The sequence below is a fragment of the Cavia porcellus genome, unplaced genomic scaffold, assembly GCF_034190915.1.
Source record: "Cavia porcellus strain 051 isolate PalLab524CR breed Dunkin Hartley unplaced genomic scaffold, mCavPor4.1 scaffold_26, whole genome shotgun sequence".
Lineage (NCBI taxonomy): Eukaryota > Metazoa > Chordata > Mammalia > Rodentia > Caviidae > Cavia > Cavia porcellus.
Window position 1 is genome coordinate 48830324 of NW_026947509.1, and position 16086 is coordinate 48846409.

Below are 16086 nucleotides of genomic sequence, written 5' to 3' on the forward strand. Positions count from 1 at the left end.
TCAGTATTTAGCATTTCTTGTGCAAGCTCAAAGGTAATCATGAATAGGAATGTCTGCACTCAAATTCAATTCTTCAAGGACAAGGCTAGAAAATAACAACCCTGTCTAGGTATTTGCATCTCAATTTTCAGATTCTTAGAAGTCTTTTGTTTACCTCTATCTGACAACTCCCATTCTTATATTGCCTATTTTGTTTTCTCAGAGTGGTCTGGCCAAGTTGCTCAGCCTGGAGTAGAACTCTAGATCCTTTAGCCCCAGCCTTCTGATTAGACAGGCTTACTGGTGTGCACTGCCCTGCCCAGCTTCACAATTTCCACTGTATAGTTGCTCGCGCAGTGGACATCTGTGAGCACCTGGGTCATACCTTGTTTGGGTTTGTCTCGCATAGGAGTCATGTAGCCCTCTTCATCCAGTTCTCCTCTTGGGCTCCGTTCAGAAGCAAACACGGTGGGGTCTGCGCTGTACCTCTGGGTGCTGCTGTCCTCTTGGGAGTGGGGTGCCACTGGTTTGCGTAGGGTCCCGTTACAGCAGGAGTCATCGAAAATCTCAGCAGTGGCGCCTTGTGCTGCTGGCGCTTCTGGGATGGTGCTGGTTGTGGCCCGGTAGGGCACGGGCATGCCTTGTTCTGCAGCAAAGCCTCCGTCCCGGTATACGAACTGGTTCTGTAACAGCAGAAACACATTTGGACAGAAGTTCGTGTGAGGAATGGTGGTATTCCTAAAACTATCAATCCTTAGCTATTAACTAAATAGAAAAAGGTTGCCTTTCAGAAAAACAAAACCACAGGACTTATTTATGGATTTTTTTTTTCTTACTGGGTAATAAAATTGAGTCAGAATAGAAACATTTAGAATTATCTATTTTTCTTGGAATGTAAATCACAGGAAAATGAGATAGATGCATATTTTAAAAAATTCATTAACCAAGTAAAATATGATCAAATATAAAGAGCATTTTATGTCCTTTTCCCACAATGGTCTATTTTAGATATAAAATTCAGAGTAAGTTTTCATGATAAATGGCGTTAAGAGTAGAAGTCACTGACATGGTGACATTTCCTACTGACTTCAATTCCATGGCTTGTCTAACTTTGAACTTCCAGTACCTAACTAAAGAATCATCAGTGAGACTTTGACTTTAGCACATAACCTATAATCAGGGAAGCAAAGATAACCTCATCATCCTGAAACATAATTTATGAGCCCAGGTAAATCCTTCAGATAAAAATTGAAAGCTACTGTTGTATGGTATCTCAGCTTTGGATTATGCACTGAGATAAAAGACATCTACAAAGACAGCTACGCAATCTGCAGAAATTCTTAACTCGCTCACTGTTGGCAAAGGCAAAATGTGAAATTTATGAGGTGACAGGAGAGAAGAAACATGGTAGTCAAAGACCAAAACTCCTACTAGATGAAGGGTGATCGTGAAATACTTACTCCCGACATGGGGGTGTAGGCAGGAGGAGGGCTGTGTCCAATTTCACTCTAATAGAAAAGAAAAATGGGATGATGGATATAATAAGAGGCAACATGAATGAAAAAATTTAAAAAGAAAAGAAAAAGAAAAGGTGCGTGAGCTGTGTGGACTAAAGGCGAAAACGTGCACAACAGTGAATTTTCCCACACTTAGTAAAAAGTAGGCATTCTCACCACAATGGATTTATTTATACGCCGAGGAATTCAGTAAGTAAAGCCCAGACAAGGAAAATTATATTGAATAAACAAAAGTTTTCAGTGGATTATGACAATAAATATTCTGATTAAATATACATGTAAATGAGGGACAGTTCTTTCTTTATGAGTTAACTGGTTTCATAGCTAAGCATCAGTTTTCCTCTTAGAGGAAAAAGAATGTGTCTGAAAAAGAGTTAGAAGTGGCTTTCAATTTGCTGGAAACGGTTTTTACCATTGTTAATTTTTTACCACTTCAGCAAAGGGTCAAGTTCTTAGCCTCTATTTGTAAAAAAGGTACATAATACTTTATCTTTGGTCTTTTTAAACTTAAGAAAGGAGAAGAAATTTGAAAAATCAATTACTTTTCTGGAAACATGCTTTACATTCCTTTTATGTACTAGGAATCAGTCAAAAACCAGATTTCAATTTAAAAACAGAAAGACATCTATATTTTTATAGTTTAATAATCTATCCTTTGGGCTAAGTGGAACTAGATACAAAGTATGATAAATTATTAAGGACAACATTCCTGAGGGTAAAGAAAAGAAATTGTGCGGATACCAACTCTATTATTTTTTAATATAAATACACACGCACACTCATTTAAACAGATTTCTTGAGGATCTGATATCTATGTGTCCAACACTTTTCCACCTTTACACACTCTGTGGATAATGAATAATACAGGTAAAATTTGTACAAAACTAGCTTTCTCTATATTCTGATGTTAAGTAAACAGAAATGACTAGAACCCCCAGGACACCTACATGTTTCATATGAAATATGGAAAACATTTTCTCAGGTCAATGTTTATACAGTTTATAGAATCACAAAGCAGTCTATGAAAAATATGGTTGCATGGACATGAACAAGTTCATGTAACTCAGTGACAACTGAATGACACATTTTCCCATAATGAACCTGGTCTGCTGGACCAATCAAAGGGTAAACCCAGTACCTTGAAAGTGAGTTCACATTTTACTTTCCCCACCACCATGAGAGCCTAAAAAACACATGCACTTATTTTCTTCTTAATGACACAACTAATGATATGTTGAAGATTATGCCATGGGCATTCAGAGATACATATTTTTTAAAAGATTTTTTTAAAAAATCACTTTGATTCACATAAATGTTACATATCAGGTAATACTGTAAGGCTTTGATACAGGTATACATTGTGCAATGTTTAAATTAGATTATGCATATTTGTTCTAAAACATTTATCATTTCTTTACTGTGAAAAGAGTCCTTTTGCCTAGCTTTGGAAGTATACAGTGTGCCTCTGTTATCTGTATTTCCACCACTGAACCACAGCACACCAGAAATTCTTGCTCCTCTGAAACTGTATCTTAGCACCCACTAATCAACCTTTCCTGATGCTTCCTCTCTTCTTGCCTCCCCCATTGCTCTAGGCTCGACTTCTGTGAGGTCCGTTCTGTAGGATTCACATGGGAGTGAGATCACACAGTACTTGTTTTAATTTTCCTGGGGCTTATTTTATTAAACAATGATCTCCAGTTCCATTTCGTGTTTAAAATTATAGGATTTCTTCCTTTCTAATGACCAAATGGTATTCTTCTGTGTCCATGTACCTCATTTTCTTTATCCATCTACCCAGCGATGAGCACATGTTGTTTCTAGAGATATATTTAGTGTGCAACACATAGGAGGTGGTCGTATACTAAACACAGATTGTCCCAAAGGAGTTAAAGGCAGCATGTTCAGTGATACATGATTAACCATGATTATAGCAGCACAATTAATAACACCTAAACCTTGGAACCAGCCTGTATGTCCATCATCAGATGGATGGATAAAGAAAATGTGTTTGCACATAACAGAATACTACTCTACCATAAAAAGTAATAAACTTCAGTCTTCACAGAAAAACGGATGTCCCTTGAGACCATCATGTTAAGTAAAACAAATTGGACCCACAAGCTTAACAAACAGCTGTTTTCTTTTACATGAAAAAGTCAAGATACAAATACAGTGTAAAATAAAAGATAATTCGAGAGCAGGGAGATAGATGTTTCTCAAATAGGAAGGGGAAAAAGAGAGGAAGGGAGAAGAAAGGAGGTCAAAAGAGGAATTAAGATGTGCTGTGGACCTGGAACAACTCCACACAAGGGATGTAAACATGTATTGCACACTTATATTAATAAGAAAAAAATCTAGCGCTCCAGTTCCAATTAGAATTGCCATAGTGTGAAGTCTGTCATTCATGAGACACCTCAGACATTCACTTTCATCTTTGGTCTCTAATTTATTCTTAGGGTGACACAGTCATGTAAACATTGTAAGCTCTGCACTACTGGGTGAATGAAGATGTATCAAATTTAAATTTTTGCATCCACTAAACTGTATAAAGTCAAGCAATCAAGATGTCAAAGCTGCTCATCAAAGAGCCATTTTAAAATGCTTATCTGTTCCCTGATCATTTTAAATACTGGCTTATTTTGCTCTTCTAGAAACAAAATCAAATAGACTTGTTCATAAAGAGGAATTGAAAAAATGTAGTACATTGATTTGTAAAATCTAGAAGCTTGGTACAAAATATGACAACTTCCTGTTGGATGCTAGTTTATTGTATTGCACACTCTGGCCTTACTATACTATGAAACTCCCAGTCTGCAAGGATTTAACTATTTATTACATCCCAGAAATAAAGGGTTGATATTGTGGTAGATGCAACAGACGTCATGACATATAGAAGGAACGTGGACTTTTGGGACTTACAGTGCACTAGCAGATATTACCTCTTAGTGTTAACAGAAAAACAAGAGCAGAATGAGGCTGGAGTGAATTTGTTTCAAAAGTATGATGACACATTAGGAGGCAAAGCATTCCGAAGCATCAGTAATAATGTGTTCCTCTGACCTCTCACCTTGCACGAGTTCCTGTGCTGGCTAATGGTCACCTTGAATTGGAACTAAGGACCGAGTATCGATCGATCGCACAGATTGCACTTTAAAAAACTTCAGAGAAAAAGGATCAAAGGAACAACTCACTTGATCAGGAAACAGTTAATTATATATTTTCATTATCTGGGACAGAATGTCTTCAATTGTAAAGGTATTGTACTAAAATATATAAATATATAAATATAAATCTGTCTGTCTGTCTATGTATGGCCCTTTCACAGCCTGTTCCAAGACATGCAGCAAGGCTGTGCCCTATTAGAATGCACCCACTGTCCCTGCTTTGACAAGGCTTTCAGACAGCAACCTGCCAGCTCTGTTTCTGGACACACTGCCAAATAGCGTCACAGTAACAGAGCATCTTCATGCTTTCTCTTATTTTCAGCATTAAAATGAAAAAAAAAAAAAAAAGCTAAGCAAAATCCCTAAGCATTCATTGTTTTTAGGGCTACTGGCTGCTTTGTGTGTTTCTATTTCCATTTCTCAGTTTGCTTTTTTATCTGTTTTCCATGATAAAAAGCACCTCATTCATTTCCCCCTGGAAGGGCAAAGCTGCTGGAAGAGAACATCTGTGCAGCCAATTAGCTGGGCTGGAAATGTGATATAATTGTTGTTTAAATATATTTAAATTACATGTTAATCACTATGTCATAATTTATAGGCTTTGAAAATAACTTTTTGTACTTCGGAGCCAAGCCAGATTTTACTTGTTTTTGCTGTTTTTAGTTTACAACGAGCTCCGCTTATTCCTCTCTCCCTCAATGCCCACATTTGAGGAGCTCAACTTTCCTGCCAGTAAATTGGCTGAGTAAAAATTAAGATCCTCGCCCCCGTCAGAATGAGCTGGGGTGACCTTAAAGTTCTGAGCAGAACAAAGCAGGGCTTTCAGTTGAAAGGCTTTTGTTTCTCCATTGTGCTGCTGTCTGCTGTCCATCAAAGCCCAATTTGTGGGTCTTTTTGGGCAGTCCTGGGTGCCTATGTTCAATTAGCTGCTAAGGGGATTTACAGGCAGCAGGACAGAGATAGAAAGAGATGGGTTATAAACCGGCAGGTGAGCAGGAGCTTGCTCCCGGTGGGTGGTTTGTAAGGGAGATGCACAGAGTACGGTTTGATTTTGTGGCCATATTACTGGGCCATTAATATGATTAATTGCGACTCAAATACCAGAGGCTTTAGAAAAGGAGAGTGAAAGTATGGTGTAAAACACACTTTAAAACATATTGTGCCCTAATGGTGAATTTATAGTTGAATGATAAATGTTTGAACTTTTGTCTTATTGCAGGTATGGCATAGGGTATGGTATACTTATTTTATTCAATATTGTCCCTAAGAGATTTTAAATGGTTAGGCAGATTGTGCTCTGAGATAGATTTTAAAATTATTATATAAACATAGCTTCTTAGGAAATACATACATGGCTAAATGATTAAAATCTATCTAAATCAAATATGGACTTAGCAAGTATTTTAACCTTCAAGTAATTATTGCTCTAGATAATAACGTTAGGATTATAGGTTCTATGATCAAGGAATACTCTAAATCCCTTTAACTAAAATAGAGCGTGTCTTTGCAAGACATTGTTAATCCATCAGCACTACTTTATTATCTAGACACTTCCACCTAGTAACTACTAAGAGTTCCCAGCATACACTCTCCAGGCATGTGTGCTTCACATTCTGATGAGCATTTCTACATATTCTGAGATCAGATAGCAACTTGGACAAAAGGTTTTTGCACTGTGTGAAATTTGTGATGCATTGTTGTAACTCTGTATCTTTCTCATAAATGAGTTTGCATTTCAGTGTTTTGAGACCTCTAGATTTAGAATCTTCATTTGGCAAAAGGCAACCATCAGAGAACAAACAAATGCACCCATGAGGACCTCAAACTAATAAAGCCTGGAGGAAGTCTATGAGCCAGCATAATCATCTGTCTCACATATATCTTTAATCTAGTTAGGTATCACTCATTCATTAACTTATTCATTTATATACTTGCTTTATCTCTTCGGTTTCTGAGGAAGTTACTTTATTCTGCACATAGACATGTCTGAAAGAACACTGATTGGGGCTGTCTTTCTTTAGCCACATTTCACAAATCCTGGAACCTTTAGTCTTTCTTCGAGGTCTCATCTATTCAACTACTTGATTTTTAATAAAAGGAAACTATGAATGACATCAATAAATATGAAGGAGAGTCAATATAGGACTCACAAAGTGTAATGAAACTGTGTCTTTTATAAACAGTAATAGGTACTTTCTCTCAACTGATTTTCAAAGTCTATTTTCTTCTAATATCCATTTTTTCACAGATGAATATAGAATTATTTGTATGGAAATTGAGAAAAAATAAAGGAATATATGTCATGTGACTACCACATGACTTAGACTATGTTAGGTCTTATTTACTTATACAATCTGGCAGGGTAATGTTATTATTCAAAATTTTAACTTCCATTTTATAGTGAAGAAACTAAGGAGAAGGAAGTTAATGGATCTGGTGGTGTTAGTACATCTATCAAGGGGTGACTCAGAAGCCTTTATATGCTAGTACCTTTCCATTATGCCTAACAAAGAATTCGATGTTACCATCTCTTTTTCTCTGTTTACCTCCTATCTCTCTTTCTCTGTATTATGCCTTAACTCTTCTCTCAAATAAATTACCATGATTTCTTTTTCTAGTTTGAATGAATCTCAAGGAAAATTCTTTGTCCTAGGTTTGAAATATTGCTCTCTATAATAGTGACCCTCCCTATGCTATTCACAATTGAATTAGTTACAAGAATGTAACCTAAAAACTATAATATTAAAAGTTAATTACTCATGTATACACATATCATAAACATATAATACATACAGATATATATTTCATTCTTTCCTAAAATTCTTTCTTATTGCTGTGAAACTGTATTGCACATATGTGCTATCTTACCAAGATCAAAACCAGCCCTGAAGTGGAAGGACAAAGTTTTAAATAACTAGAGACCAGGAAGATTTTCCATGACAGCATCCCTGCTTACGGTTTTATTATTCCTAGCAAAGGGTTTAGTCAATAAATCCCTTCACCTGCTTGGTTGGGGGTTAGCTATTGTATCCCCAGGTAATAATTCCTTACCACTTTCAGATATCAAAAGGAAAAGAAGGTATTTTCCTTTAAAATATTTGTGGAGACTCAGAATCCCTTATTTTAATACCTTTTGTTTTAGCTTACTGCTCTGAGAAGAATTACATGATGTAATCATAGTCAAAGAATGTTATTAGCACAGTCAATAAAAAGAGCACAAAGACACAATTTTATACCAGTGCCAACATTCCTTGGCTTTATTGAAGACAAGGATCTTAACACAGACATGGTGCCGGTCCTGTGTTTGCTGAGCGTGGTTCTACGGTGGGGACGTGGGCTGAGTGTGTCCAGCAGAGGTCACGTCATCAGCCATGCGTGAGATATCAAGCAGGCTTCTCAGAACTCTCTCCATGTGTTTTCACTTTTCCTTTTCAAAACTATGAAGTACCTAAGCTTCTTTTTAAATTTTTGTTAATACAGATGTGCCGTATATATGATCATATTTTTCCTGGGGAGTTGGTATGTGTATGCATATAGCCCAGTAAATTTTTTAATCCCTTACTTATATACCTGTATGTGTATCTGTATCTGTATGTACATCTATAGATATTAAGAGAGACACCGACATGGCGACAGAGATAGGAGAGATAGAGAGAGAGAGTTAGAGGGATAGAGGTAGAAGAGAGATAGAGAGGGATAGAGACAGATAGAGATAGGGAGACACAGATAGGGACAGAGATAGACATAGCCATAGAAGAGAGATAGAAGAGACATAGAGATAGAAGAGAGAGAGAAGAGGGAGAACAAAACAGAAGACATGCAAATGGTAAGTAGGGAGATCTTCAATGGTAAGGGGGACAAGAGATCAAAGGAGGGCAAAAAGAGGAGAGGGAGAGGGAATGGAGAAAAAAAGCTTGAAGAGGCAAAATAATACAAATAGTGCTTTTCAGGGCTGGGGTTTTAGCTCAGTGGTGGAAGTGCCTGCCTGGCAAGCACTATGTCATGAGTTTGATCCCCCATACTAAATTAAAAAAGCTTTGCCAAAGGGAAGGGCACTAACTTAACATCTTCACAGTCACCCACCTTCCTTCCTTTCTCTCCTCCTCCCTCCCTGTCTTCATCCTTCCCTCACTTTTTCCTTCCTTTCCTCTTTTCTTGTCTTTTTTCAGGAGCACATTTTGATAAGGGAACACTAACTCGCGTCGGTAGAAAGGGTATGCCATTTTTCTAAATTTTAAAAGCATATTTTTAAGAACAGCTCATTCTGTTGAAATACCTTAAAGAACCGAAATGAAACCAGGAAGCCTTCATTATTTCCAAAGTTCTGAGGAGCCTGACTCTTAAACGAATTCTAAAGTTGCCGCTGTTTGAGTGTTTTTCCATCTCATGATCATGAAGAGTATTTGATGGAAACGTCTTAGCTCATGACCACTGCATTGAGTTGGGCAGCATTTAAAGACACAAACCCCACAAACTTGAAGCAAACATTTTCTACTCCTAGCATCAGGCCACCGTTAACAAATTCCCCAATCTCTTGGGCCCTCAGTGTATTTAATTCCAAACAGAGGACTGGGGCTGTGACACAGGTAGAGACCAAGATCACCTTCAACTGTCCTGTTATTTGTTCCTAAAATAAATGGGTCTCTTTTAGTTGTTAGATACTATAAAATATAGTTAGTATCTAAGCAAATTTTCTCACATAAATCTTTTCAAACCATACTCATCACTTTTACTTTCTTTTTTAAAAATGGAGTTCCTACAAAGTCTCACTTAGCCGTGTGCCACATAAGATTTCTTGTTCTTAAGGGGGAAAAGTACAGTTGGAGGGTGCTTAGTGAAAACACAAGTTGGAAACAAAATTTATTAATTTAAAGGCTTCATTTGACAAAGGGAGAGATTGGTGCTTTAAGACATAAAATTAATTTTTAAGGTATCATAACTACTTAGTGAGAGCCCTAGATACAAGATTCCCTGAGTTCCCATTTATTATACATTCACTTTCAATTTACAGCCTTAATATTTGGCATTTTGTATGTGACAAAAATTCTGTCTTAGATCTAGATACTCTACGGAGGGGTTTCAAGAAACAGGATATAAATTTTTTCCATATTATAAATGAAACTACCTGTGTTTAATATACTAAAATGACACTTTTTCTAAGCTGAAATATATATTTATATACTCAAAATGATTTTAGTGGAGATTTAATTTGAATACAAAGATCAAATTTTCTTATGGAATAGACTATATGTTTATTAGATAAAAAAGAATCCTATATAATATGAAATACTTAAAAGTAGAAAGCATTCATGAACAGATTAATTTAAAATGGTCTGTTTAAAGTGACACTATTTACAGGCTGACTTCCATAAAGTTGGGATAATACTTAAATCTTGTAGTTATAAAAGGCGGTTATTAAAAAAAAAACCCTGTATACTTATTGTCAGTTGATATGCTTTAAATTTCATGTTATTTATTTCTATGTCTGTCCACATAATTAGATAATATCTAGAGATTACAAATATGGTTTTCAAAATAAGTAACATAATATAACTAATTCCTGGGGGAAAGTTTACAAATATTCTGAACTTGCGTGCTCTTACTTTAGAAATCAAAAATTATTGTCATGGATCTCATGTCTCCTTTTGACTATTTGGTAAAGGCCTTGTTAAAAAAAACTTTTAGGTAAGGTGTTTGTGTGAACATGTGTGTTCATGCATCTGTCTTTTCATTTATACACTGGGAAAATTGATAGCTGATAACACAGTGAGATGCTAATTTAACCCATTTTATTTCATTTCACTCTTTTAATAGAGTGTATTTTCTGTGGGTTTGCTTTTATTTTTGTTTTTTACCTTTTTCACAGGTAAATGCTGTGTGTCAGCAATCTTATTGTTTAAAACACCGTGAACAAGTTTCACTTAAAATATCTGTGATTATTTAAGAGCTATTTTATTTACTGGCAAATAAAAAGGCAACAGTGAAATAGTTAAGTTTCTCTTTAACAATACTCCAAACCCGGAACATTTTATTTTTACGGTCAGAATAAAACTGATGGTTATACAGAAAACCTGTGGGTGAGTACGTAAGATATAAAGGGGGCACAACACAGGAGTACAGAGGCCAGATCATATAGAATTTCAAACTGCAAATTTGAAAAACCTGATTTTGGTGTGTAGATTTATTTCAGTGTTTTAAGTAACAGGTTGGCCACAAGCAGCCAGTTTCCCATAGTTCAGATCCAGCCTTCCTTCAAGTGTTTCTGTCATTGGTTGCAGTGTGGGCCAGGCTGAAAATGCGCTGGTTTATGCAAACTGTTTACCTGGTAAAAAGTGACTGTCACGATGGCTCATTCTTTTGCCTGCTACTCCTTAAGCTACCCGGTGTGCAGCTCCTGTGATGAGTAAAAAGCTTGCTCTCTGCCCAGCTGGTACTGGGACAGCTGGTCCGTGTGAGCGGCTCTGGATAATGCGTGTGGGTACTCCAGTGCAGCTCCTGACTGAGCAAACAGCACAGCACTGTCCCCTCAGCCCAGAGCAAACACTAGCTACATTTCACAGAAACAGCCTGCTATTTACCACGGAAACCCGCCAAAATGAGTATCAGACTGAAGGCAGCACCCCAGGAGAAAACACTTCCCCCCAGAGCTACTTGTTAATTGTAGTTTAAGCAGATTTTGCCATTTTTGAAGAGCCCCCAAATTTGACTTGACTGCAAATAAAAAGGAAGAAGAAAAATATACCAAGTATTCCTGTATCTATTTATGAACCACTCTGGAATTTTCTAAGATTAAAAAAAAAGCGACCCATACTTCTAAGTTTCTCATTTCTAGCATGTGCTGCCCAAGTCAACCTAGATTAGTCAGGTTCGTGGCAATAATATTTTCCTTAAAAAGCTAACGTTTTTCTTAAAAATAAAACAAGGTAGCAGAAAATAAAATATACCTGAAAGTAATTGTAATCATTTTAAAGAAAAGCATATCTTGCAAAGAAAGTAATCAAGTTATTATAAAAGTGCTGAAATTTATAATTTGATAGGTGATTTGTAGTTTGGAAAAAATAGATTAGCGTTTTTCACATATTCTATTCCCTAGCTTTTTTATTTTTTTATTTTTTATCTTTTGGTACCAGAGATTGAACTCAGGACCTCATGCTTGCCAGGGAGGTGCTTATGCCACTGAGCTAAATCCCTGGCCTTCCCTAGCTTTTCTATCAATGACTATCAAAAAAAGTACAAGACAGGTTAAAAAAAAAAGACTATAATAAATTGTCCAGGCCACTCTGTTCTTCTTGCTTGTTTTCAGTATAATTATTATGTATCTTTTATTAGCAAAGGCTTAGCCAAGGTGCAAATATGTTTAGACAAAAGAAACTGCTAACATGATCACAAATCTTCTTGGTGAATATAATCACAAAGAAGAGTCCAGTGTCTTTCTTGCTATAGTCTAAGATGGCTCCAGCATCTTAGGAATCAATGTTGTTTTCATTATTTATAAATATATACAATACTCTTCTGAAAGTGCGTCTACTTCATCAGCATCATCATTTAGGATTATAAGCTCTTAAGGCCTTTCTTTCTTTCTTTTTTATTCTTTTATTTCTTTTTTTTTTTTGACCCAGGGTCTCTCTATGTAGCTCAGCCTGGCCTTAAACTTGCAGTGGTCCTCCTGCTTCAGCCTCCTGGATGCTAGGATTACAAGTGTGTGCCACCACACCCAGCTACAAACTCTTTAAATAGATAAAACATTATATATTCTCTTGCCTCATTTCCACCAACCTTACTTGTATAAATATTAAAACAATATCTAATAGCTCACATTTTAGTCAGTGAGTTTAGATATTTAGATGTCTTTGGCAAAAACAATACATGAGGAGAACATTTCGATTACTGCAAGGTCTCGTCTCTGAAATTCTTTTTGAAGGGCTACCAAAAGCTCGAGAGAAAGCAATTAGAAGTAATACCAGCACCCTGGCAGCAAACCTAAGGGTTCCTGTCCAGTCTACTGCCAAACAAAAGCATTGGAGTATTAATTATGCAGGACAAGATATTTCAGAGACAGTCTGACACAGGTATAGGCTGTGAATTCTTGCCTTTGAAATGCCTTCATATTCTCCTGCTTGGAAATTCTGGCCAAGGGAACAGCAAAAACAAGGAGCAATCTCAACCTAAGCATATGGTCAGGTGAACACTCATAAAATGTTTATCAGCCCACACATAAAATTTTAACATGTGCCAGATCATCTTCCTTCAGAAAAGAAGAAGTATAATAAACACAGGGTTATTTGTTATTATATTAAACTTCTGGGGCCCCTCCTATCCATGTCAGGGTTGTAAATATCAGGAGACCCAAAGGACACGCTCACCAGCAGGGTCTTTGAAGCCAGGAGCACATTCATTCCCAGCAGCTCTTCCTTTTGAAATCTTTCCTACCCAAGATATAGATTCTCCTTGAAGAAAGGAAACTTAAGCTTCAGGCCTTTCAATTACAGACTCTCTCCAGGCTTGGTGAACAGCTCAAGTCACGGCTTCATGTGGCTTTTTTTTTTTTTTTTTAATGATTTTGTAAAGTTTCCAATATTAAAGTTTGTATTTGCGCAAGATCTTTTCTTAAAGAGGTTGTATCCTGAGCCTCAATTTGGAGAAACTTGACTTCACACAAACGGGATCTGTCCCTCTTGTACATTCCCATGGTTAAAAATGCTCCACAAAACTTATTTTTTATTAGAAATCTTACATTCTTTTGCAGCTGACCTCCCCACGAGGAGGCTTTCCTGGAGGATCCTTTCTGGTGCAGGATGTGGTCCGCCCATGACCCAAGCAGGCACCGGAGCCAGTTAACATACTACAAAGTTCCGGATCAAAGCTCTTCAAAATTCAGTCAGCTATCTCCTCTTTCCGAGGCTCCTGCTCTGAGGACAGATGCTACCACAGCGCCTTATCCTTTGCTTATTATCATGGCCCCTGGAGCTGTTTGGCACTTAGATTGTCCATGTTCATTAATGTCACTCAGATCGCTCAGCTGTGTCTAGATTAGTTCCAACAACTTATGCCTTGAATATCAGCACATACATAATCACTGTAGTTTCTGAGTTTTCTCCTTGCTTCTGATCCACCGCACTTTAAGAACTATATGACTCTGCCACGTCATTAGGAAAAACTCCTATTTGAATTTTCAGGCAAAATCTCTTTCTTTGAATATAGCCTTTTCTTCTTTCACTTCACTGATTCCCTTTCTCCAATTCTGGTTTTTTTTTCTTTCCTTTCAGCTGCTTCATTAATTTACTGATACTCTATTTTTCCAGAATGGATACTGAATACAGCTCGACAGGGATTTGAATTTTATGTCAACTTTCTAGTTATGTCTCAAGCTCCTCTGAGGTACCAGTTGTCTTAGCCTACAATAGGGAAAAATGCCTCCTTTGGGTTATTATTTTATTTTGTAAGAGTGCATGTAAAGAACCGACCTTAGCATTCAGTTCATACGTATACAGTGTTATTTACATAATGACATACAATTAGGCAAATGAATGAAAAAATTTACCTGTGCTCTATGGTTAATTGCACCACTGACCTTCCACATAACATTTTGTTCGTTTAGCATCTGTATTATTTTTGCAACTACCTCACCGGTTTTCAGTCAACTCTTGATGCCTTTTTTTTCTTTTCTTGGCTCAGATTTTGCTTGGGACTACAGACCAATCACATGTTCATGCCGAATGGTACCTCTAAATAAAAGAAAGAATCTACATTTTCCATAGTCAGTGTTCCCTTACATTTACTCACTCCTCAATAATCTTTGTTTAAATTTCTTAAAATAGCATTTTCTCCAGCCTTAGCTAGCTTTTCTTCTGACACTATCCTGCCACCTCACTTGTCTGTCAACAACTTTGTTCTCTGGGTAACAGAAATGATAAAATCTAAGTGTCTACAGATTGGGGGCCCCCTTGATGTGCCCCAGTTTAGCCTGCAGACTGCAATGCAATAGGATACATGTTGGTACTCGTCATTACAATTGGATTAAAATGTCTCTTGAAAGACAGCTAACTTTGTTCCGTAAAAATGTTTAAAAATCCCAGTTCAAGGTTTGAGCAGCTGAATCATCTGAGAGACAAGTGCCAGGAAGGAAAAATTATTCTACGTAAGAGAAAAGAAGCTTTGGCTCTGGGAGGAAAAGACGACAAAGAGACAGTGGGGGAAAAAGAGGCGATAAAATACTACTTTTCTATCTGGTGACCTGCAGTCTAGTCCATCAGTTCCATTTTCAATGGAATCTACCTAATTCCAAAAAGCTTAGTGTGAGCTATTTTTGTAACCAGACACACTTTAACCCAAGAATATCAAATAGCTGGACCACAGAACCAGGGTACCTGATTCTAAGCAAAACGAAGCTGTGTGAGCTCCAGAAGAATGCGAATTACACACATCTCAGCATCTCCAATGAGTTAAGAATTTTAAATTTTGTTTTTCTTCCAGGGAGGGAAAACAATTAAGTATAAATGTTGCCCAACAATGTCTCTGATTATCGCTGGGAAAAGCAAACCAAATTGGTTGTGAGTTAAACTTCCAATTTCTCTCCCCCTCTGATTTGCAGTTCCTATTTCATCACAGTGTAGACTATTTTGCTCCGAGAGAGAGTCAGGGTGTGTGGAAAGCTTCCTGTAGTGGTCTCTCTATGTCTCAGCCAAGCTTTGGCTCCTCAAGTGTAAAGAGTGAAGTTGGTCCACAGTCATTCATGCACAGTGAGTTAAAACTACAGCACACAAATTAGCCTGTCTCCAGAAGCTTCTGTGATGGCAGAGTTCTGAACTGAGGGAACTTCTCCGTGGAGCAGGTGAAAGAGGAAAGGAACTGAAACACAAGATGCCTGTGATTGGAGCACGTTCTCAAGTGCAGAAGGTACACAAAGGAAACTGATGAGCAATCCCACCCCGCCACTCCTGTGGCCCTCTTCCCTGTTCCATTTGGAAGGGTAATCAGAGGGTATTCTGAACCTCTGAACGTGCCATCAATCCTTATTGAGAATGGCATAGAACGACTTTCTCTTGAGCCTCTTCAGAAGCAATCAGTGCAGCAGGCTGGCCTGAACACGGAGCCCCGGCAGATGAAGAGAGAGTTGTGAAATAAATAAATAAATACATCCATACATAGATTAAATAATCCACTGAAAATCTGAATAGAAAGCTAATGATAATGTTCCAATTCCATTATGTGAAAGCAAAGGAATTTGCAATTGTGCTTGTTGGCCTCGTACAGTAAAGAATAGTCTCCTTGATGAAATGTGTCCAGTAATTTCCAATGGAGCGGTGAATCTTGCAGCAATAATATGAACAAATAACCATCGAAATGATTTAGATAAAACACTCATTAACACTCCAAATCGATGTGTGTATCTTCCCTGCTTTCCCTCCCTCCCCTTTGTTTCT

At 37.3% G+C, this 16086-nt stretch overlaps 1 protein-coding gene across 5 annotated transcripts in view; it reads right to left on the reverse strand.

Moving 5' to 3' along the window:
* Erbb4 (erb-b2 receptor tyrosine kinase 4) overlaps positions 1-16086 on the reverse strand; it is a 1018041-nt gene that overhangs the window by 9128 nt on the left and 992827 nt on the right. For 3 of the 5 annotated variants that reach the window (XM_063237442.1, XM_063237439.1, XM_063237440.1), the window contains 2 exons: positions 1440-1487; positions 365-662 (listed from right to left, as the gene is read on the reverse strand). In XM_063237442.1, the coding sequence (XP_063093512.1) occupies positions 365-662; positions 1440-1487 (346 nt within the window). The remainder of the gene's footprint in view (positions 1-364; positions 663-1439; positions 1488-16086) is intronic. The other 2 variants (XM_063237441.1, XM_063237443.1) reach the window with 1 other exon arrangement.